Source organism: Cottoperca gobio, chromosome 10 (assembly GCF_900634415.1).
Source record: "Cottoperca gobio chromosome 10, fCotGob3.1, whole genome shotgun sequence".
Taxonomy (NCBI): domain Eukaryota; kingdom Metazoa; phylum Chordata; class Actinopteri; order Perciformes; family Bovichtidae; genus Cottoperca; species Cottoperca gobio.
Window position 1 is genome coordinate 16,702,476 of NC_041364.1, and position 22,564 is coordinate 16,725,039.

Below are 22,564 nucleotides of genomic sequence, written 5' to 3' on the forward strand. Positions count from 1 at the left end.
GCTGTTTTTTGAGAACTTGCTGCTGATTTGTCAAACCTTTTTCATCTCTTTTCCAAAAACACAAGGTCTATCAATGCTGGCAATGCAAAAGCAAATCAAGTTCAGCAGGGAGCACAAACTGTTACAGAAGCAGGACTTTTAATATTATTAGAGAAAATAAATTGCGGGGGTAAAGCCCATTTTCACACCTATGCACACCTGGCGAACCGCTGCAGAAAGCAACATGACCACTGGATTGTCACAAAGAAGCGATGCATTCTACAAGGACCATTTTTATCTAACAATACACATTGGCCAACTAATTGATCTTTAGATATAGACGTCCCTTGGTTTAAGCTTCACAGCAAATACACATTAAAAAGTCTAAACATCAACTCAGTATGCTAAAGAAAACATATGTAATGTTGTATATACTCAGTGGCCACTTTATTAGGTACACCTATATATTCCAATACAAGTGTTCGTTCTGCTATTAAGTCTACTTTTATGAAGCCTACAAATATACAGTTTTTTTGTTTTATTAACACGGTCATAGTGGTGTTAATTAATTAATTACACGCTTTAGGATTGAGGTCGTAGTTATTGGTGGTATTGTACTGGACTGCATTATATTGAGGTGTTTCTCATTTTCTGCCCCCCCTCATGATGTAAACAGGAAGGACAAACATTTTAACATCTCTCAATATTATGTATTCCAGTAGAACAAAGCATAACTATGACATCAACTTATAATTTAATTAATGTCAACAAAAATGGAACATTATAAAGTTTGCAAAGGTAAAATATCTGGCAGAGCTGTTGAACTGTAATAGATTGTACATACAGGTGTACCTGATAAAGTGGCCACTGTATGTAATACACAACTAAGCACTGAGGAAGGCTTCTGCGATCTTCAAATATTGTTTTGTCCATTTTTTAGACTAAAGTTTATTATAATTCATGTCTAAGTTTTACGTTTTTGTTTATTGTGCACCTTACTGGGATTTCTTCCCATCAAATCACATCTTTATTAATAAGACAATAGAAGATATTAGTCCCACTACGGTTGGCAGTATCAGTAGCATGATGACATTAGTTGTATTTAGGTCTGCTTGGACATGAATAGTCTCTTTACAACAAGCTTGAAAAACCAAACTAAAAAAACCTAACCAAATACAATCACATTCATCATTCAAAACTAGAAAAGTAAATTCTATTTAGAAAATGACATCCTTGTGAATATCTTTCTAATACTATCTATACATTAAGAAGATATAAAGAACATACTCTTTTCCTTTAATGGTTTCCTGTATTATTTTGAATAAAAACCTGTTATGGATTTATAAATTATATCCGAAATAAAGAATGAATAAAGAGTGTCAGTCAACTTTTGTGCTAGAAGGTTTTGACAGCCTCTGTTCATTCCCCACCAAAACAAAGTGCTCCAGTTCAGCCACCGTATGTAAGCAGTAGGACGATGTCAAAATGTTTTGTTATTTTGGCTCTGTCATCCAGTGCAATGGATTGGAAGTGAAACAATGACACAATAGCTATGGAGGCGAAAGTGCTATAATTTTGTTTTAATTTGAAGGTTTTTACAGCCACATCTACAACGTCGATATTGTAGCACTTTTCATACATAGTCCCCCAATTTTAGGGGTCTAAAATGTGTTGGAATAAATAAAGTAACCTCAAACAAAGAGATATTAAACATAATTGACTCCAAATCCCTTGCAATAAACAATTGGCTGAGGTGTACAACCCATTCACAACAACAGATTCTTGGCATCTTCCCTGGTGATGGTCTTGACAGGCTTGGTATTTGGCTACTTTGTTCACAGGGAATGAAGAGAGACTGTCCAAATCTTCTTCTGCCACAGCCATTACACACAGACACTCTTTCTCTGCTAATACTATACAAATAGACCTCAAATTAATATAAGAAAACATTGAAATCTTAAGCAAATGGATAATGCAAGTTGTCAACTCTTCTGTCCCGACTAGTCAGGGAGAAAGGGGAATAGAATGAGATTAGCCATTAGCCGTTCAACACAGGCTCCCTGCATGGTGTGGAGGCTCAAGTGCGTTGCTGCGTTAATCTGCCCGGTAATGTTCATAAGCCCAAACGAGGCCAGGACACCCAGCCCTAATGGATTAATCTACACAGACCTTCTTACACCTAGATTACAAGTTCTAATCAAACTAATTTACCCAAATCACTTTCAAACTATGTGCCGATATGACCCTTGCAGAACCTGCAGGTTCTCTTTATTGCCATTTCAGCCTGAGGCCTTATACAAACTAAGACCTTGACTATTGTTGGGATTTGAAAGGGATAGGGGGAAAAATGCTGAGGCAGAAAGGTGTGGTTTAACTTAAGCACAAATTAAGACCGGTTGGAGCAAAATAGGTGTGACCAATGAGGTACTGGTCAACTACAAATTAACATGTGTCAAATCTTAAACTGAATTAAATTGAGACGAAGCAGTCATACCTGCAGCTTCCAGTAGAGCTTCTAGTCGAGCCTGTGTCTCTGGATCAACAGTCCTCAAATCTACTCCATCTGTGGCACTGGACAAAAGCAACTCTGAAGCCGTCTTCATGATGGGGTTATCCAGGTCCTCCTGGTCCAAAATGAATGACTCCACCTGAAGAGGTACAGAGAGGCGGGTAAAATAAATCCATTAGCTCTTTGACAGTTCTTAGTGTCCGATCAACAACAGTAATTCATTTAAAGTCTAGACCCTGATCAGTATTTGTGAAATAGAAGAACTCATGAGAAATTGTATAACATTGTACATGTATTATGCAGCTTCATGTATCACTTATTATTTCACCCCTATAAAAAGACCAGGAATGGCAAGAAATTAAAACTCCTGCACACATGGAGAGAGTCAGCTGCTCAAGTACAGCACAACAGTCTCATACCTGAGCTTTGGCCCTGTTGGCTATCATGCATTACAAACATTTGATTCTTCAAAAAAACAAAACAAGTGTCAACAAAATAAACTAACTTTACTGTTGCTAAATTCCCAATTCATATTGGGACAACTATACTTGCATAGGATACTGTAGAGTAGAACTACTGTCTAATGACAAATAAAAATTTAGGTAGGTTCTAAAAATATAACATTACTAATGTAAACAATATGGGGGACTTGTTAACTTCTTAGTTGCACAGCAGGTAGTGTAAATGACTCATGATATATTTTTATATAAAGCTACGTGAGAAAAAATGGCCTTAGATTAAACTTTCTTATTGAAAAACTATTTTAGTTTTCATCTAGGAGGCATCCTCTTGGCATCGAGGTTTATTGACCCTCATTTACAATATTAGTAACCACAACAATATATAACATTCACCGATTGAGTCATACTAAGTAACTTCATTACAGTGTACCAAACATTGTAATGTCTTGAGAAATGTTTTTGTCAATCAAGTATCCTGTATAGTAGACCAGGTATCCTGAGAATGACAGAAATTACAACCAACTCAGCCTACGTAGAAGGCGAGATGTTAAAGTAATTATAAGAATTAGAATAAAGCACACACATTCACACCATTTAACAGTTTGCAAAACAAGCTTGGACAATCCCTGGCTATGTCCATCTATAAACTGCAGCAAGCTTTTAGGGCCTGGCCCATAGAGCAAATGTTGGGAAAGAGTCAGCATTCAGCAATGTGGAGGAATTCAGCTATACGATAGGACGGCAGACCAAAACAACCCATGGGGGATGTAGTTCTATGAAAACCTTTATAATCAACAATTGACATCAGTCTCCACTATTAATGAACTACAGTTCCCAGAGTGTTGGTATCCAGAGAGCTGGAAAGGCCTAGAATGGCATCTGCTTAATCCTGGGGCTCAGATTTTAGCTGCTGCCCAGAGCAGTGAGTTCTCCACTGGAGTAAAACACCACAACAAATGCTCTATTTCAGGCTTATATAGTAGGCTGTGTGAACTAAGAAACATGACACGGGGGACACACCTTTACAACTTGATTCAATTAAACTGCCCGATATGCAATTGTCAAACTTGATATCTTATTTTGCTACAACACAGCTGATGCTCAGACAGACATGGCTAGGCTATATTGACATTGGTATCAGCTGACATGGCTGTAGTGCGTTTCAGATACTTCTTTGGTCAGATATTAGTGGAGTATAATATAGACAGCTCAACAGGTAATATGCAGTGCTCAGCAGTGCCAATTCTTTCCACACCCATAACTCCTTGATTACTGTGTTTCCGACAGTAAATACTGCATCACCTTTTAGATGACACGGAATATTACGTTATCATTTAAATGTCATTAAACTTATACCTTTGATACGTTTGTACAAATCATATATGTGTTATCTAGAAGTCTGACTAGTTCAATTCATGTGTCTGATGCGGTCCTATGATATGATAAACACGATGACATGACAAAGTCTAACTGACTGAAAAGTCTATATATTTTCAAACTGACATCTCACATTAGACAAAACCTGATGTGAACATGGTTTGTGTATGACTTAGTTAACCCTTTAATTAGTTTTGTAAAAGAAATCCCCCAAGAGGTGATTTTGTCACATTGTCACAAATGGTGATTTTCGGTGACATAACACATTTGTGCTATAGCGGCAAATCATTTGTATAATCTATGTATCCATCTGAGTAAATATATAACACGTCTAAAGTATGTTTAGCTGAAGAGGAGATGCCATTACACCTGTCCCCGTGTGTGACTGCCAGCACATGGAAAGTTGGACACATCTCAACATAAACTCTAGCTGCTCTCGATTGAGATAACGCAAATCAAGTTGACACAGTGGTGGCAACTATCTAACCAAAAGCGGCGAATGATGAAAATACCTGACTGGTTTACTTGTCAACACTTCCTGTCAAACATGCAAGGAGTTCCGCAAGGAAAAGCATAATCTATATGTATCGAAAAGTTAGCTGAGGGACGATCGGAGTTAATTTACATGATTTGAAAAAGTGACGTAATTGCACCACAACTACGAAATGGCAGATAGTTAGCTGGTCGTTTAAGTCCGTGGGTTTAAGGGCATCTTCCAGTTGCTGTGGCTGGAAAGCTGTTTGTAGAGCTGCAAACTTGTGATGAGTGTTGCGAGACGACAGCACCGAACGAGGCCGTCGTCGCTTCCACCCGAACTAGGCCGTGGTCACAGCCTGCGCTGCATAAATAAAACATTTCAGCCGCTCAGCGTGAACAACTGCTTGTATCTCACCAAACAATATCGACATCAAACACCCCATAAGCATCTGAACTGGCAAGAGGTGTTGTTCAGTTAAAGTGCTGGCCTATTTTACGTAATTTCAGCGGCCTGGGAGGGGGTGGTTGCCAACTGCGAGCTAATTCGCTAGCTAGCAGCCAGCTCGCGCTAGGAGAGGAATGTTGCCTAGCTCTCTGGTTAGGCTTAGCTAACTAGCTTAGCTTAGCGTAGCTACCTCTGAAACCTCGTCTTCGTCGCTGCCGGATCCTGGACCCGAGGAGAGGACGGCCGCGGCCGCCAGTTTGAAATCCAGTCTTTCTGCTGCAGGCCCACCAGGTTCGCCGTACAAACGTACTTTCTTTCCGCCTACACCAATCCCAATGCCCCCTAGTCCGACTCCTCCTGGTGTCGCTCCTACCCCCATCCCTGCCACTGGGGAGCGAGGAGTCACCGAGTCAATCTCGTCCTCGAAGCCGTCCGTCAGCATTGCCGTCCCGGCTACTGCATCCTGCATACTTATGTTCACAATACGTGTGTTCACGAGCTAGTTGTTGACTTAAACGTCCGTCCAGGCTCTTTCTTTTAGGATATTTGCGGGATTTTACTTCAGGGAATCCAGAAACTCTCCCGAAGCGAGGGTTGAGGAGGATCTCTTTCCCCCAGCCATTAACTTTCTAACAACCTAACCCGATACGCACTGTTTCTCAGAACGACCGCCTCAGTAGGAAATCCTGATAAACCTATTGGTTGAGCAGGAAAAAGCTCTGTTTTCAATTGGTCGAAGTTAATGCTTGTCAAACATGAGACCGCAACGTCATGTTAGGTTTACCAATATCACGAGGCTGTAGAACGAACGTCAAGACATGACATGGTAGGCCAACTTAACTGGTAGCTAGCGTTACTAGTTCATGTAAACTCTTATTGGGAAATCACGTAAATAGAAGAACTACAGTGATAGTAAATTGGAAACTGTTATATATGTTAATGACTCATTTTATGTTATTTTAAATTACTATGAATATCAATATATCACTGAACCTCACATATTCCATATGCTCTAATTTATAGCGTTATTGTGTTAGTGAGCATAAATAAGATTAGATATTAAAAAAGAAAGGAGGACATTTTAAGGGTCATGATATGAAAATAAATAAATAATGCACACACAGAAAAAACTGACAAAAAACAATGGTCACCTTGGATCATGATCACAATTGTTATTTAAAATTAACTTCTTAAATATGTACATGGATCTTTTGCTGCAAATAAGCAACTCACAGTCCCATGATATCATTTAACCTATTATGTATGCTTACAAGGTAATAGAGACAAAAACACACATGGGTTTTACCAGTAACTTAACCCATACATAACAAGAACTTCATTTCCAAACCACTGAGGAATATACACTTCCTTTAAGTGGCCCTCTGGTGCAAAATTTAATTTTAATGTACTCACAAAAGTAAAAATATTTACCTGGACCCTAGTGAATGTTGGGTTTGAACTTTGCATAATTGCCACTGACATCAGACACCTGTCCATCATGAACCTTGACAACCAATTGGGCTAGAGTAAAAATGACCTCTCTCAACAAAGTTCCTAGAATGTCTTTGCTCTTTAAATGTTATTATGAATAATATTAATTTATCAGGTAAAGAAAGAATGGCTGTGTTAAAATAGGTGTATTTCACTCTTTGGTTGAACTCTTGTGATTGCGTAATCAAACCATGTAAGATCTAATTGTAAATGTGTCTAGTTCTGTACTAGGAAATAGGTGATGCATTTTTTTTAAATTAATTTGTAACTGAAATCTGTGGGACACAAGATAACACAAAAATAACTACTTTTACTTTTTGCAGTAAAATGTAGTAAACTGAAACATTGAGTTTTTATATTCATATATGTACCAGTTTTGGAAAGATTTATCTGGATACTTAACTTAAGTAATAAGCAGCAATATTGTAGTATAAAAACACCCCATAAGAACTCCTGTACTTGAAAGTTTGCTAATGTAAAAGTAAACATCTATTACCTAAAATGTACCTGAGAAACAAGAGTAAATTCACGGTAGACTGTGAAATTAATGATGAATTAAAAAGGAGTGAAGAGTTTAATGTACAGTACATGAATGCATTATATTTTATGACTTAATGCAATGTAACAAGAGTAAAAAGTGCAAAATGTCCCACTAAATGTATGTGTATTAGGAGTATATATGAAAAGCATAAAATAAAAACACTCAAGTAAAGTACCAGTAATTAAAAATTATACTTAATTACATTACTTGCGTGAATTTTTTCAATACTTTCTATTTCTGAAATACACTAATTTAATTCCTGGAGGTGACCATTATTATAGTGTCCTGCCATTGGCCACTAAACAGCTTCTCTCAAGCAGGATGAGGTAAAGTGCCTTTCTAAAGGGCGCTTCTGAAGTTTTGGAAGGAAGGGAAATTTCTTCTGCTTCAACCTATCACTGATTTCAACAAGTGACAAGCTACTTTTATTCCTTTTGGGTTGCCACCACATGGACATCTTGGATAATCTGGTTGTTAACAATGTTCAATTTTCCAGTCATCATTTTAAACTGATGATCGTTCAGTCACATTTGTCACCAAAACCAATCGGCCAAGGTTAATAAGCTTATGCCGACTGCTACTGTTATACATCATCATCATCACTAAAACTTTTAAATCTATGAGTTATCTTATTAAGTGGGTCTTAGTGTCAGATATGGTTTTTCTACCTTTAAAAAAAGAGCTGAACAGCATTACAAGTTACTGTCCACTGTAAACAGGGGGACTTGGATTTGAAGGCCAAGAGATGCACCCGGTCGGCCAGCCAGGGCCTTGGGCTGTAACGTCATGACGTTTGGGCGTGGACGCAGGCCAGTCGTAGGCGATTGGTTATTCAGATGGGGTTGCCAGGTTTGTAGAATAAACCCACACTTTATTTTGTCAATTTTGAAGATTTTAAACACTTTAAACAGTTTACAGGATATTTTGTAAACTTTAAATATTATTGTAATTTAACACAACACAAAACAAAGCAACATACTAATATTGGACCCAATAGTCTTTAAAATGTTTGATTATGTTAAATATAGTGAGTGTGTTGCAGTTTGGAACAGTGGCGATGATTAGTTAAGTGCGTCGTTTTGTAGTCCCTGAAAGGGGAGTAGTTCGGGAGTTCTGGCAACCCAGCGCAAGGTTTCAGCTGCATCACGCAGAACTGGTCATACATACTCCGGCGTGTTGTATCTACTCTTCTATCAGGTAAATTGATTAATGCAACTATCGTTTAATTTGGCTTACTTAAACACAGTGTTAACTTTGCATACTTTAATAGCATAACATAGCTACCAATTTGTATATCAGATGATATTATAATACCGTTAGTTAGTGAATGCTAACGTGAGCGCTAGCTAACTGTTAACGCTAATAACATGGCGCCGGGTGAGAGGGCCGCTTTTGTTCTTGTGTCCGGGTGCGGTATAGAGCGTGCTGAGGGCCACGCACCCTGTCTAAAATGAATGAGATACTTAATTAATAATTAGGCTTCTGCGAACTCTTTAACATTCATCAAAATGCTTCAACTTCCGAATAGTTGTCGAATGAAAGTTATTTAGCTGCACATTGTTGTGTCGCTAACGTTAGCTAGGAACGACTCCGGGTTCGCGCTTTTTATGGAGTGGTTGAGCTCGGAAGAGCTTGTATTAAAGCAATTGTGAAAATTGCTAGCGATTTATTTATTTAGACCACATCATTATTTGTATCACGAAAAAGCCACGACATTGAGATTTTTTTATTTAGTATATAACACTACCGGTTAGCAATATCAAACGGACTCAAGATGGCGCTGCCAACTTATTCACATTTAACGTTACCTAGGCCCATGCAACTCTCTTCAAAGACGACCATGGCTACTCCCTTGAGTGAGATCTTGGACCTGTTTACCTTGTAGAACGTATACTGCGAGTAAAACAGCGTCTGAAAGATTTATAGCATTTAATGTAGAGAAAAACCTATTCAAATTCAAGCAAGTAATACCCATGGCAATTTCTCCGAAACGGTAAACCTGCAAATGTGTAGGAAATAACGAAAATCTCAGTAAATATGTGGGTTAGTTTCAAGTTTCTGATAAAAACTAGAGTTTTTGGGGGGGATTTAGTGGCTCGTGGATGGGAAAACATGTATTATATCGGGATACATATCATAACAGAAGATTGTATCCATACCGCCCACGTGTACTGGCTCTAGTGATCTCTACTTTGAATGCATTATGTATATAGTATGTGCTAATCGCTCATAATAATATTGGAGTATTTATCTTCAGGGATTTTCAACAGTCATGGCTGATGAGGGATATGTAGTACGCATCAGGGGTCTCCCTTGGTCCTGCTCAGTGGATGAAGTACAGAGGTTTTTCTCAGGTAGGTATCTTTAAGAAATTACTTCTGGAATTAAAGCTATTTGCACAATTTATTTGATGGTGCAAATTTTATATGCAGAGTGCAAAGTCATCAGCAATGGAGGTGGCATCCACTTCACCTACACAAGAGAGGGGCGTCCCAGTGGAGAGGCATTTGTGGAGATGGAAACAGAGGAAGACCTGAAGATTGCAGTGAAGAAGGACAGAGAAACTATGGGTCACAGATATGTGGAGGGTGTGTACAACTTCTTAACGACAATGACTCCTTTTTGTTAATTGTCTTAACTTTATGCTGTGATAGCTGATTGTTCTGTCCTGTGATGCAGTTTTTAAATCCAACAATGTCGAGATGGACTGGGTCATGAAGCACACTGGTCCAAACTGTCCAGAAACCGCAGGAGATGGGCTCGTCCGGCTCCGAGGACTTCCTTTTGGCTGCAGCAAAGAGGAGATAGTACAGTTTTTCTCAGGTAAGAATGAGCCTTGCTCAGTGGTTAATGGTAAAACCTCCTTAATGTAATGTTGGCGATACGTTTTTTGTGTTTGTTTTTGTCATCTTCCTTTTCTTGTTTCCTTTCTCCTATGGACACTTAACCAATTCTTGCTTCGGATTTTTACAAAGAAGTCAAGTGCCATTGGAAAATGATTATAACCCTACTTTATATTATCATATAATAGAACAGTCATGTTTTTGGATTTGTGATTAGTGAGGAAATTACGCCAGAAAAGGAAACTAGTTAAACTTTACAGGAAATAATTATTGAAAGACTTTGTTTAGCTCAAGGGCAGGAATCTGTTATGCAAATACCCTTTCCCATCTTTGCCTATCATACCCATCATACGGCCATTTTCATCACTTTATTTTCTCTTTCATTGGGTCCGATGTTTTAAAACGGCATAGTTAAATGTTTATGTTGTCTGTGCCTACTGGTAATTTACTAATGATGGAATGGGTCTCACTCATCACTGATTAAACAGTCTCTTACCCAAGTATCATTGTTTCTTTTACCCCATTTACTCACACTCTTGTCTTTTTAAATGCATTCTTCTTATATACATTTATACGGCGAGTATTAGATTAGTTCCTAATGAGCGATCAGTAATTTTAACTCATGTCACTCACCAGGATCTTTCTCTCTCTTCATAAACACACCAATACTAGCCCGATGTCCCACACAGTGCCCTTTTCCATATTCTTCCTCTATCCTCTCATTTCTATTTTATCCCCAAAATACAGTAAATATAAGTCGTTTTAAATCGCCAGTCATTGGTTAAAAACTGAACTGGTATGTGTGATAATGTATAGAGTTTTCCATAAGTTTTCTATCTCTCTTTAGAGAAAGTTCTCTCTGTGATTGGGCATGTGATTTAATATGTCCCCTGCTGGGGTTATCTGTCCTTGGGTTGAAGGGTTGGAAATCGTGCCAAATGGGATAACATTGCCGGTGGACATCCAGGGGAGGAGTACGGGGGAGGCCTTCGTGCAGTTTGCTTCACAGGATATAGCTGAAAAGGCTCTAAAGAAACACAAGGAAAGAATAGGGCACAGGTGGGGATGGTTGGTTGGTTGGCTGGTTAAGTTGCTTTTCTTATGGTGTGCACCCTCAACATCTGAACCAAATGCAAAACGGACACGACATTAATCTTGGCTCATTTAAGCATATTTGTAATATTTACCACAAACGCATACACACATTGTCATGTTAGATTAAAATACGCCACACATTCACACTGTTCAATGGGAAGATTAGTGCTTGGGCACCAGTCACAAGTATGACACGAATCGTGAATTAGAGTACATGCTTTATTTTGAGAACAAATGGTGTCTCGGCACTAAACATCAGTACAGGTTGATAAATGGTAAGGAGTCTCCTGGTGGTAAAATCAGAGGGCCGCTGTACACATGGATCTGGAGCCCACTGTCGCAGGTAATGCTTATTAGAGTGAGTTGCAGAAGGGCTGGAGCCCTCTCTGTCCCTCTAAAACAGGACAATGGCTGTCATGGCAAGGACACAGGACGCTCTATTGAATCAGATATATAACTCACTTCAGGTAACTATAAGCAAAGTGTCAAGTCAATAAGGCCCTTTTCAATTTGGACAGCTTAATCTTTGCATCTCAGTTAATAAGTTGTTTTCTTTATCTACCTTTTTATTAACTAGCACTAAGCACTCAAAGATATTATTACCTATGGACTACACCATGACAGCATCTGCATAGCCCAGTTTCATCAGTATTGAGCAAATGCAGCCTTGCCTGGTCCATTCCCCATGTCCTCATTGTGGTATCTCTATGCTCGTAGGTACATTGAGATCTTCAAGAGTAGCCGCGCTGAGGTGCGGACACATTACGAACCCCAGCGGAAGCCCATGGGCATGCAGAGACCCGGCCCCTATGACCGGCCCTCTGGTGGTCGTGGCTACAACATGATTGGACGAGGGGGGGTCCTATGACAGAATGCGTCGTGGAGGCTATGGAGGAGGTGGGTGTCACGTGCACTAAAGACTAATTGAAATCAGATTTGGGGATTTTACCGTTGCAATTGTTTTGGATAATCACTCACCCCATGTCCCTTCATGCTGCACAATAGAATTAATAGGATTAAGAGGTAAAGTTCCCATAAGAGCTTCTGGTAATCTCAATTACAAATATTTAGGTGTATCGGACGGGCGGTATGGCGATGGCGGCTCTTCCTTCCAGAGCACAACAGGCCACTGTGTCCACATGAGGGGCCTGCCATACAGAGCCACAGAGACAGACATCTACAACGTAAGTCAGAAATTACTTTACTGTTTAATTGCGGATGTTATGATCGCATCTTAGTCAAATGTGTTAATTTGTCCCTATTTTGTATGTCTTAGTTCTTCTCGCCATTGAATCCAGTGCGGGTCCACATTGAGATCGGCCCAGATGGCAGGGTAACCGGGGAGGCAGATGTAGAGTTTGCAACACACGAGGATGCAGTGGCAGCCATGTCCAAAGACAAAGCTAACATGCGTAAGTTTAAAATAAAGGGATTTTACCACTTCAACCGTGCATATAGATGTTCATAATGATGTTCATGGTTTCCCCTCTCTCTTCCCATCAGAGCACCGCTACGTGGAGCTGTTCTTGAACTCAACAGCAGGTGGCAGTAATGGCGCCTACAGCAGCCAGATGATGGGTGGCATGGGTGAGATTCATTAATAGAGGCTGTGAGACGAATGGCGACTGTCATTCAAGAAAATGATGATATTAGGTCATTACATTACAGTTAATTTAGCTGACGCTTTTGTCCAAAGGGACTTACAAAAAGTGCAAACAATCATGAGGATACAACTCTGAACAGCAAGAATCTTGCAAGTACATCAGCTTCAGATAGGTAGAATCCTTTAAGTGCAGAACACTAGCTTCAAATAAGCCAAACAAAAGTGAAACACACAAACAATGGAATAAGAATTCAACTATTGACTACAAATAAGCCAAACCAATATAAGTGCAACATACAATGAACATTTTTTAAATGTATTTTCAGGTCAGGGGTTTGAAGTAAATTTCCATTTGTATGATGTCCTTGGTTTTGTTGCTTATTGTGTTGGGGATTCTGGACCATGTTGGAAATAAGTAAACGCATGTTATCCCGTGGGATTTTTCTCTTTATCAATAAATAAAATAATTTAATCTTGGCCATTTTCTCAGGCAAGCAAAGGCTTTACAGTCGGCAGCACACATCTATGGAATAATTCTGATTCTGTTACGTGCTCCTGAACCTGATGTGTTCTGTCCTCTCCACAGGGAACCAGTCGTCATACAGCGGGGGCCAGCTGAGCTCAGGATATTCCGGTGGATACAGCAGCCAGGGCAATATGGGCGGCTACAGTGATTACAGTGAGTGTCAGCTGTGTTATAATATATTTCTTATACATACACCCTTAAGAAAGACCTTTCCTGCTCTCAACACTTATCTAATCCAATAAAATATTAATATGCACCACAGCGAACCATTACGACAAAAATGTATTAGTTTATTAGTTTTTGCTTGAAGGAACTCCTCGGTCCTATAGTGTGTATTCTCTTTCTCTTGTTAGGTAACCAGGGCGGAATGGGAAGCAGTTACTACGGCGGCAGCAGCGGAGGCGGAGGAGGAGGAGGCGGAGGAGGAGGAGGCGGGGGAGGAGGAGGAGGGGGAAGCAGAGGCTCTATGAATGGACTGAGCGGGGGATGGGGAATGTAGTTTCTTTTCTCTCCTTAATTTGATGTTTTTTTTAACTCGGCATTTTGCTGGAAGGACTGGAAACGCAAGTCTCACCTAGTTAACATAGGGTAGGGTCAGGTGAGGTTGTTTTGAAAATATTGGGGGGGGGGGGGGGTTTGTATTTTCTTTTTTAAGTGGATGGTCTTCAGAGAGGTGAGATCATCTGGTGTCACGATAAGTGTCAAAGAGAAGCGCTGTTTGTCTTCCCCATTCCCCACAGATTTGACACACCACAGAAACCATGCTTTAAATTTTCATTACCAGGAAGTGTGTCATTTGTGTTATCATTCTCCAGAAGCCTGTCTATTCCCTCAAGGTTAACTCATCCTGCGCTGGTGGCGTTAACATTTCTTTCAATGTCTGAGTGCATGAACAAAAATTCAGAAAGTGTCTGTTATGTTTAGACTTTGTTTCACCATCTACATAGTGTTTAGCCTTTTTTAATTTCCCAGGTAAAATGTTAATCTGAATTTGAGGCTTCACGTGATCCGGGCATGTTTTGTTTTGTTTTGTTAGGGTGTGACTGAAAGTTAGGGCGTTTCTTCTGTATGAGGGCTGTGTCAGGGGCAAGTGAATTTCAATCTGTTGACATGAAGGTTTCTACTGCTTCGAATGCTATTTGTATTTCCTGTGCACAAAGTGAATAAACTAGTCTGGAATATCTAATTGAAACAAGCATTCCAAAAAATGAGGCTTTATTCATTTATCAAATGTCTAGATAAAAAACTTTTGGTCACCATTCCCAAATTAAGAAAATGGCTTTGCAGCAGTTGACACAATCCACAAAACCTTGTAGTACATTCTAAAATAGATTTGTTAACATTCTACAGTCATTTACACAGCAGTGGGACCAGAGCTGTAAAAATAAGAATGGATGTATGACGAGTTGGACTAATATCAAAGTGAAGTACATTAGTTCATCATGATCCTCAGTAACGACCAGTATCCTCGTCGGGACCTCAAGATAATCTACATCCACTGTTTTTAATTAGAAAAACTACACACTTTAAAATAGTCAGTTTATGAAGTACCCAAAATGATGTTATTCCAGCCCAAAGAAACATTAAATATACTAAATTATTTCAACCTCCAAGCAAACTCAAGTTTCTTCATGAACTATATTAGCTCATCCCATCTGTTAAAATGTGTCCCCATTGTTTAATATAGCTGAACTAATGTTCCTGAATTTCAGGTAGGGTGGAAATGAAAAACACCAAATCACATTCCCTAAAGATTTGATGACATTTAGTAGTTAAAAAGCATAGTGGTCGAATATGTGCAGTGTTAGAAAGCTCTTGTAGAAACATTGAAGCATTGGGTGTTTTGTCAGGAAACTGTAGAGGAGCTTCTCTGCAGCAGGAGGGCGTGGCACACATCACACACCCGCACAGGCCGAGGGTAGGAGGGTAAGGCCAGCTCATTACTGGAACAAGTGTTGCAGTAGATGTCCCCACAGTTTCGACAGTGGTGCTGCAACACAAACATGGACACCTCACTAACATTGCTGTGAAGATAAATAGGAGTTTCCTGTAAAGTCTTAAATTAATTCTAAAAATAAGGCTTTAATTGGTATTAAAATGTCTTAAATTAATCTTTAAAAAATGCTAAGACATGGGAAGTAGGGTTTTATGATCGCTTTTTATTCTGATGTTGAATTCATAATTCTGTAACGTATATGGTAATATCAATTTCTTAATTTACCAAATGCCTCGTGTTAATATCACGCAGATCCAGATAGCGGAAAATTAGTTTTAAACTGAACTTGCCTTAAGATGTAGGAACCCTGGAATATTGGTACAAATAAAAAAGGAGGCTACCTTTCTGCGTGCGATGGAGAACTCCTTATCGCAGTGCTTGCATTGAGTGGCCTCATCGTCTTTCAGCCAGGCCTGGCCCTGAGATACAACATACAAGATATGACCCGTCAGCATTTTCTTCTCAATTTTACAGCATCAACTGTACAAGTGCAACATTATTACCTTCAGAGCTTTGTTCACCTCCTTGAAGTCCTCCATCTTCAGTTTAGACCTTTGACAAATATGAAGGAAATGCAAAAACCTCATGATATAAAATTGTTCATGTTTTATCAAGTAAAAGGTGATAAAATGAGAAATACTCACTGGCTGAGATGCAGTCCCATCTCCTGTAGAGCCTGTTCCTGCTGCCCACATGTCTGCAGCAGCTGCTGCTTCTCATGCTTCATGTCCTGCAGCTCCTGCACCATCAACACACAGGAAACAATATCTAATTTATTTATATCACTCACAGTACTGCACAGGATAATTATTCAGTATTTGCTCAAGCCACTTTAGAAATCTCTAAATAAGACAAACAATGTTTTGCTGAGGCTGTTGCACCAAATTGATCTACTGCATTTACAGCACAAATATTAATGTAACTTAGTACATTTGCTTAAGTACTATTTTGGGGAACTTCACATTTTTTTTCCTGTTTTACGCTACTTTATACTTCTACTACATCTCAGAGGGAGATATTTAACAGCTTTAGTTACAACTTACTTTCGATCAATTTATGAAATGCTATTTTGTTTGTGTCCATGACTTGTTAACAGTTCCACCAAAGAGACATTTCTCTTCTAAATAACTTTTTATTTTTAAAAAGGCAAGAAGAATACAAATGTGAAGCAAAACTTATTTGTTCTTCTACTCTACCCCATAAATAATCTCAAGTACCCTCAGATATATCTTGTGACCCTTAGGATGAAACTTCACAACTGTGTTTTACTGCAGAATGAGTACTTTTGATACTTTAGGTGCTTTTACTTGGAGGATTTTGCTCCACTGAGTACTCATACGTTGTTGTCTTGGTACTTTTACTTTAGTAAAATCTCTTAATACTTGAGCAGGTTTGTGATGGAGCCGAGAATTGAAATGAAGCTGACAGCTTTGATGACCTCGGATGTCCTTTTGTAAATGGGTTATTTTGTGCCGGTGTCTGGAAGTTATACATACATCCTCAATTTATTTATGCAAATCAAACCGCACCGCACATAATTATTAAGACTTCTGCATAGGGGATTTAGAAACTTAAAACATTATCAAATATCTAGTCCACTTCCGCAGCTGACCCGAACGTACGTGCGTGCGTACGTGTGTGTGTGCGTGACTGACTGACCGCGTGCAGGCCCTGGAGTTGTTGCAGCTGTGTGCGGAGCTCGATGCTGTTGTCTTGTTCCCGCTGGAGAGCTTTCTGCAGGCTTTGTCTCTGTTCTCTCTCAGTGCGCAGCTCATTCTCCAAACCCAGCCTGAGAACAGAAGAGACAGTGATTCTGCATGTTGAAAATAACAATCTAAATAAGAAATGTTACAACAACAAGGAGAGGAGAGGGATGATTTGAACATTATTTTTTATTTAAAATTATATGGAATTTTTTCTAAACTTGATTTATCAATAAAAATAATTACAATTAATTAAGACTTGCTTTGGACTGTGACAAAAGAATCCCACTTAATGCCTGAAATACTGTCGCTTAAATCCTATTAAAATTTAACTTCACTAGAAAAAAAAACTACTGACCTTTTTCCACATACAGATGCTGACAGTGAATTAGTACTGGACCCCTATTCATTCTGATTTATAATCTAAATGTATACATATTGTTTTAGTGTAAATATTTGATCTTTGTTACACTTTGCTGTTATTGTCAGACCTCCAGATGAAGTGAAGTATGTCCAGTGCACCTTAATAGGAAATCATTTTCCCCTACCAAGACCACTGATCAAATCAACCCAAGCGTGAACTCAGACACTGCCAAGAGTAATAACTCATGTAAACCCAATCAGTACGTACCCCCCCCCCCCCCCCTCAACTGTGTGCATCTTAACCTTAGTGTATCCAGGTCAGTCAGTTGTTTCTGCAAAGCATCCACTTTTCCTTCCAGCTCCACCCTCATATCTTTGTCTGACTCGTCACTCTTTTTGCGCTCTCGCTCCGAGTTCTGTAGTCTGTGAAACAAAAAAGGGAAATTAATTCATTTAAAAAGGAATATCACTTAAGAAACGGAAACATGCACTATACATACCTCTGCTCTAGTTCCATCATGGCTTTCTCCATTTCATCCATCTTCTCCTCAAGCTGTGCAGCCTCCGCTTGCTTTTTGTCTGCCTCTCGTCTCGAGTCCTTAAGAGCCACATAGGTTGTATTAATGTGCGTTCTATCGGAGTGGCCGTGCGAGAGAAAGACATTCATGTGCATCTACCTGAGCTTTGTGGAACATTTGCAGGTTAAGAGTCTTGACTTGGTCGAGCTGGAGCCGCAGGGCTGCGAGTGTGTCCTGTTTCTCGTGCGTGTCCTTCTCCAGCAGCTTCATGGCCACCTCTATCTCCTGCTTCAGGCCCACCTGGAGCTCCAACTCCCGCTCCAGCTCCTGTCATTATGCAATGCAAACATACAAAAGGCATGAGTCAAATTCAGTTCTAGAGTCTAATCAGTAGAAAAAAACACCAGGCATTGCTAAAGTTTATGATAACAAGATGCTAAAAAATCGTATTCATGCTTTTATTTCAAATAGATTAGATTATTGCAATGCTCTTCGTACCAGTCTTCTGAAACAGTCAATGAAAAAATGTCAACTGCTGACTTAACTAAAACAAGGAAGAGAGAGCACATCACTTTGTTTTAACTACACTCCATTGGATCCCAGTGTCTTTTAGAATAAAGTTAAAGAGTTTTTAAAATAGCCTTTGAAGCTCTTAATGGTTTGGGACCGGCCTACATTGAAGACTCGGTCTTTTTTTTTTTTTTTATTGTTTACGAACTCTCAGATCTTCTACTGTTGGGTTTTTAAATACACACAATTAGATGATAGTACCCTTCTCATACTCTACATATTCTAGTGCTTTAACCAGATGATACCTGACCTGGCGAATATGCTTCTCCCCTTTATACTGCTTCCAAACCACATTGTACATCTCATCCAGGCCCTGTCGAGTCTGTTTGTACGTTTCCAGCTCCACCTGGCTGTCCTGAAGGGCTGCCTGGAAAAACAAAACACATCATACAGTTTGGGTATTTTTTAGATTAGTTGCGGTTTAGATGCAGTGACTTGTGGATGCGTTCTGACCTCTTCCTTTTTCTGACTGGACTGCATGATGGTCTCATTCTCCGTTCTGAGGTGTTCCTGTTCCTCTCGCAGAGAGTTGATTCTGTCTGTCGCTGCCGTCAGCTGAGGAAAAGAAACACACACTCATCAGTCTGGAAAACACATGAATACATACAGATGCATTAGAGAGGAATGCCTTCTTTTTAGATTCTTAATATTATTGGAGCAATACAAAAATCGATTTTCATTTTCATTTCAGACCTCTTCTACAAGTTTGCTGTTGGTCTTCTCTATAGAGTCCATCTTCGCCTGGAGGTCAGTGACGGTGCCACTTAGATGACGATTTAACTCCTCAATGTAGTGCTTCTGATCTAATATGGCTGTCATCTTTGCATCACTGAATGAGAAGGAATACAACTGTTGAGGGGTTGAATGTGCATTAGGGCTGGTTGGGATTTCATTATTATCCCCCCAGGGGCTCAAACAGGCAGGCACTTACTCTTTCGGAGTCTCACTCTTGGCAGGGTCTTTCAGATAAAGGGAAAAGTCAATGACTCCAACCTGAATGGAAAAGAGAAACAGCTCACTGTGCAACCTAAAGGATTTGTTTCTCAGAGAGAAACTGAGGTATGAAGGCTGGGATGTGTGTGCTCACAAAACCTGTCAGCACTCACCTGAGAATCAAGATCCTCCCCTTTAATACAGAGGTTAGCGTCAATTACGTTGAGGCCCACCAGCAGTCCCCCAATCACTGCCCCCTCCTCCTCCAACATCAATGCTCCAGAGTCATAAAACTCACTAGGACGAGACAGACAAGGAGAGGATTGACGGAGGAGTATGAAGAGAAAAATAATGCATTGAAATTGGGGAAAACTAACTGTTAACTGACATGTAATTATTCTCGTGTAAAAAACTGGCTATATTAAGCAAACATGACTAATTATGGTTACTAACCTCAGGAGATCTCTGCGGTCCAGCAAAGCTTTCATATAGTCAGCTACGGTCTTCTGCATGAGCGCTAAGTGCAGCCAAGCCCTTCCTCTCCCCAAGCCGGTCCTGAAAAGAGAATACAAATGTACAATCAATAATCAAATCAGTGTTAAGCATATCTTACATCGTAGGTATACTGGAAAATGGTTTGCAATAGCGTACTTGATTCCGGGCAGGTCTCTGGCACTTGTGGCAATGTTAACAGACTCTGGACACAACTTCTCAACCAGTTCCAAAGGTCCCCATATGGACTTGTTCTGACCAATGAAGGACTTCTTAGCTGAAAAAATAAAATGTAAAAGTCATTTCTGATTGCTTTGGTACTGACATGGGATTGAAAGACTTAATAAAAACAAGGATCAGCCTCATGGACTGTCTCACCTTTCAGCCCGTGTTTGAGGCAATGCTCCAGGACAACAAAGAATTGCTGCAGAGGAGGGTACTCCGAGTCCAGCGTCCTGCCCAAACTCAGGGAGGACTGAATTAATACTTTGATGCTCAGCTTCATCATACTGAGGAGGTTGGATCTTTCTATTGCCATGGGGTCTTTGGGGGGCAGAACTGTATCGAATGCAAGGCAAAGGAAAAGCATTGCAATTAGATCAGTCACATAGATGCATGCTTGATGAGATGTCATGCATGGTTGTGTCCTAAAATTGCAGAATAAACACTACATGTAAAGTGTAGTGAAAGAAACAACAGCGTGATCTTGGGCACGGTCATTAACCCATGAAATTAATGGTTTGCTCTTGAAGTCATGTGTCCTGACAGCTGACAATTAGCTTCCAAGACGAAGTAAAATGAACTTTATGGCTGCGATGTTTAATGGAATGAAGAGGGTTAGTTTGAGTGCCAAATGTTAATAATAGTCACAGCCTACCTGGAAGCTTTTTAGAAGTGTTGTTGAGATCATTTTCGGACGCCCTCTCCGTTGGGGAGCTCGCAGCAGACCCCTGTGGGGGATTTCTCGGGGCAGCAGCGTAGTTTACCCCGCTGCTAATCGTCTCCGTGGCCTTCCGAGCCAGGGACAGGAGGGGAGACGACCAGCTACTCTCTGCGGCCGCCGGAGCAGGCTTCTCCTCCCGCTCCTGCACGTCGCTGCTGCCGGACTCGCCGTCGGGCGCGGCTTCCGAAACTTCTGGCTCATCTAGTTGTTGTTCTGCTTCGCCATTTTCAACAGCTGTGTTTACGTCCCCTGCCTCGTCGGCCATGTTTGTCCCCCTCCCCTTTCCCCGAGTATTCACGTGACCAGACCAGAGCAATCACGCGCGCTGAGATAACTTTATTCTTCTTCCTTGGAGTTATTGGCGATGAGGAAGTCAGTTTACACGCGCACTACCGCCACCTACTGGACTGGACATTAATAGACGCTCTTCTGCAAATCCTGCATTTTTATCTAGGTTAATCTTAAGGCCTTGGACCATTTTAAAGCAGGCACTAAAGCCCCCTATAAACGGAATACATTTGTCCGGTCACAGTAGGAAAAATACAGGTTTCAATTATAAAAGTAATGATAACTGAATACCATTTAGCTGCTTCATTTTCAGGGTCCTGGTATTGTGTATTCTGGCGTACTGTCACACGATATTTGAGCTATACTTAATATTATGTTCACAAAGTGTTGGTCGATATAACCTTTGCACTAGTCTCCATCCAGGTAACAGCTAAGTGTTTCCTGTAGGCCTCAGTGTAAAGAGTAAGGCTCTTAACCCTGAGTTAGTTCACTGTAAGTCGCTCTGGATAAGAGCGTCTGTCAAATGAAAGGTGAAAAGAATGAAAGGTGAAAGCACTGCAGCACTAATCAAATTCTGAAATAAAAGAAGACTACACAAAACTATATTTACGTTGTTTCCATATTGTTTTTTGTGATGTTATTTATTGTAGACTTGTGGAGTAATAACATTACATATATTAATTATTATTTAATGACATGATTTCGGTTATGCTTTATATCAGTTGGATTTTACAGTAAATAGTGTGATTATTTGAATTATATGGTCAGTGTTAGACCTATATCATGTTTAGTATCATTTTACTTCTTACTCCCAACCTTCCAAATCTGACACGACACACGAGCAACATTTAATGAAGACTTTTACAAATGTAATTATTCCTAATCTAAGATCTTCCAGACAAGATAATTAGATGCAATGAGCAAACCGATTAGTAACTTCTGGCCACCCCTTTTACAACTCAAAACAAGTCCCACTGAAGTCCTTCCTTGGTTTTCTGTATACTCAGAGCAGCTTCCTATCGTTCCTAGTTTCGCCACGTGGTGGCGCAGACAAGCTGTGCGTTATTCGCCTGGCCAACCTCTTTACGAGATGCTTTTACTATTTATAGGCCTAAAGAAATTAACCAGTCCAGTTTAGACCCTGTTATTATTATTGTTCTGTAGGCTATTATCGGTTGTGTTAGCCCACCATTTTTTAATATCACTAATTATTTTTACTTGAAATGTGTATGAGGGCTACTTTGTACTTTCACACTGCATATTCTTAGCCTGGCCTGCAGTGTGAAAACCAATCTAGTGGGTGTGTGTGTGTGTGTGTGTGTGTGTGTGTGTGTGTGTGTGTGTGCGCGCGCGCGTGCGTGTGTGTGTGTATGTGTGTGTGTGTGTGTGTGTGTGTGTGTGTGTGTGTGTG

General features: G+C 40.0%; 3 protein-coding genes across 6 annotated transcripts in view; 1 reads left to right on the forward strand and 2 right to left on the reverse strand.

The window, feature by feature from the left end:
* The window catches only part of ankhd1 (ankyrin repeat and KH domain containing 1), a 32,473-nt gene extending 26,577 nt beyond the window's left edge, over window positions 1–5,896 (reverse strand). For all 4 annotated transcript variants that reach the window (XM_029441018.1, XM_029441017.1, XM_029441016.1 and 1 more), the window contains exons 1-2: window positions 5,439–5,896; window positions 2,474–2,627 (exon numbers count right to left, since the gene is read on the reverse strand). In XM_029441018.1, coding sequence (XP_029296878.1) covers window positions 2,474–2,627; window positions 5,439–5,717 — 433 coding nt within the window. In that variant the 5' untranslated portion in view covers window positions 5,718–5,896. The remainder of the gene's footprint in view (window positions 1–2,473; window positions 2,628–5,438) is intronic.
* A 2,447-nt stretch (window positions 5,897–8,343) lies between these two features.
* On the forward strand, window positions 8,344–13,846 carry hnrnph1 (heterogeneous nuclear ribonucleoprotein H1). The gene is given in 12 exon segments (XM_029442420.1): window positions 8,344–8,477; window positions 9,538–9,634; window positions 9,713–9,868; window positions 9,960–10,103; window positions 11,044–11,182; window positions 11,936–12,071; window positions 12,073–12,115; window positions 12,290–12,402; window positions 12,495–12,630; window positions 12,722–12,805; window positions 13,408–13,500; window positions 13,701–13,846. Coding segments are annotated over 11 exon segments (1,272 nt in total). The 5' UTR covers window positions 8,344–8,477; window positions 9,538–9,552.
* A 160-nt stretch (window positions 13,847–14,006) lies between these two features.
* rufy1 (RUN and FYVE domain containing 1) lies at window positions 14,007–21,158 on the reverse strand. The gene is made up of 17 exons (XM_029442419.1): window positions 20,800–21,158; window positions 20,301–20,480; window positions 20,082–20,199; window positions 19,884–19,985; window positions 19,604–19,727; window positions 19,429–19,490; window positions 19,191–19,326; window positions 18,951–19,052; window positions 18,748–18,864; window positions 18,087–18,254; window positions 17,910–18,007; window positions 17,713–17,832; window positions 17,003–17,132; window positions 15,988–16,082; window positions 15,847–15,895; window positions 15,685–15,762; window positions 14,007–15,337 (listed from the first exon to the last, which is right to left on the reverse strand). The coding sequence occupies exons 1-17, from the start codon at window positions 21,128–21,130 to the stop codon at window positions 15,194–15,196; spliced, it is 2,154 nt and encodes a 717-aa protein (XP_029298279.1). The 5' UTR covers window positions 21,131–21,158; the 3' UTR covers window positions 14,007–15,193.
* Window positions 21,159–22,564: the final 1,406 nt, after the last annotated feature.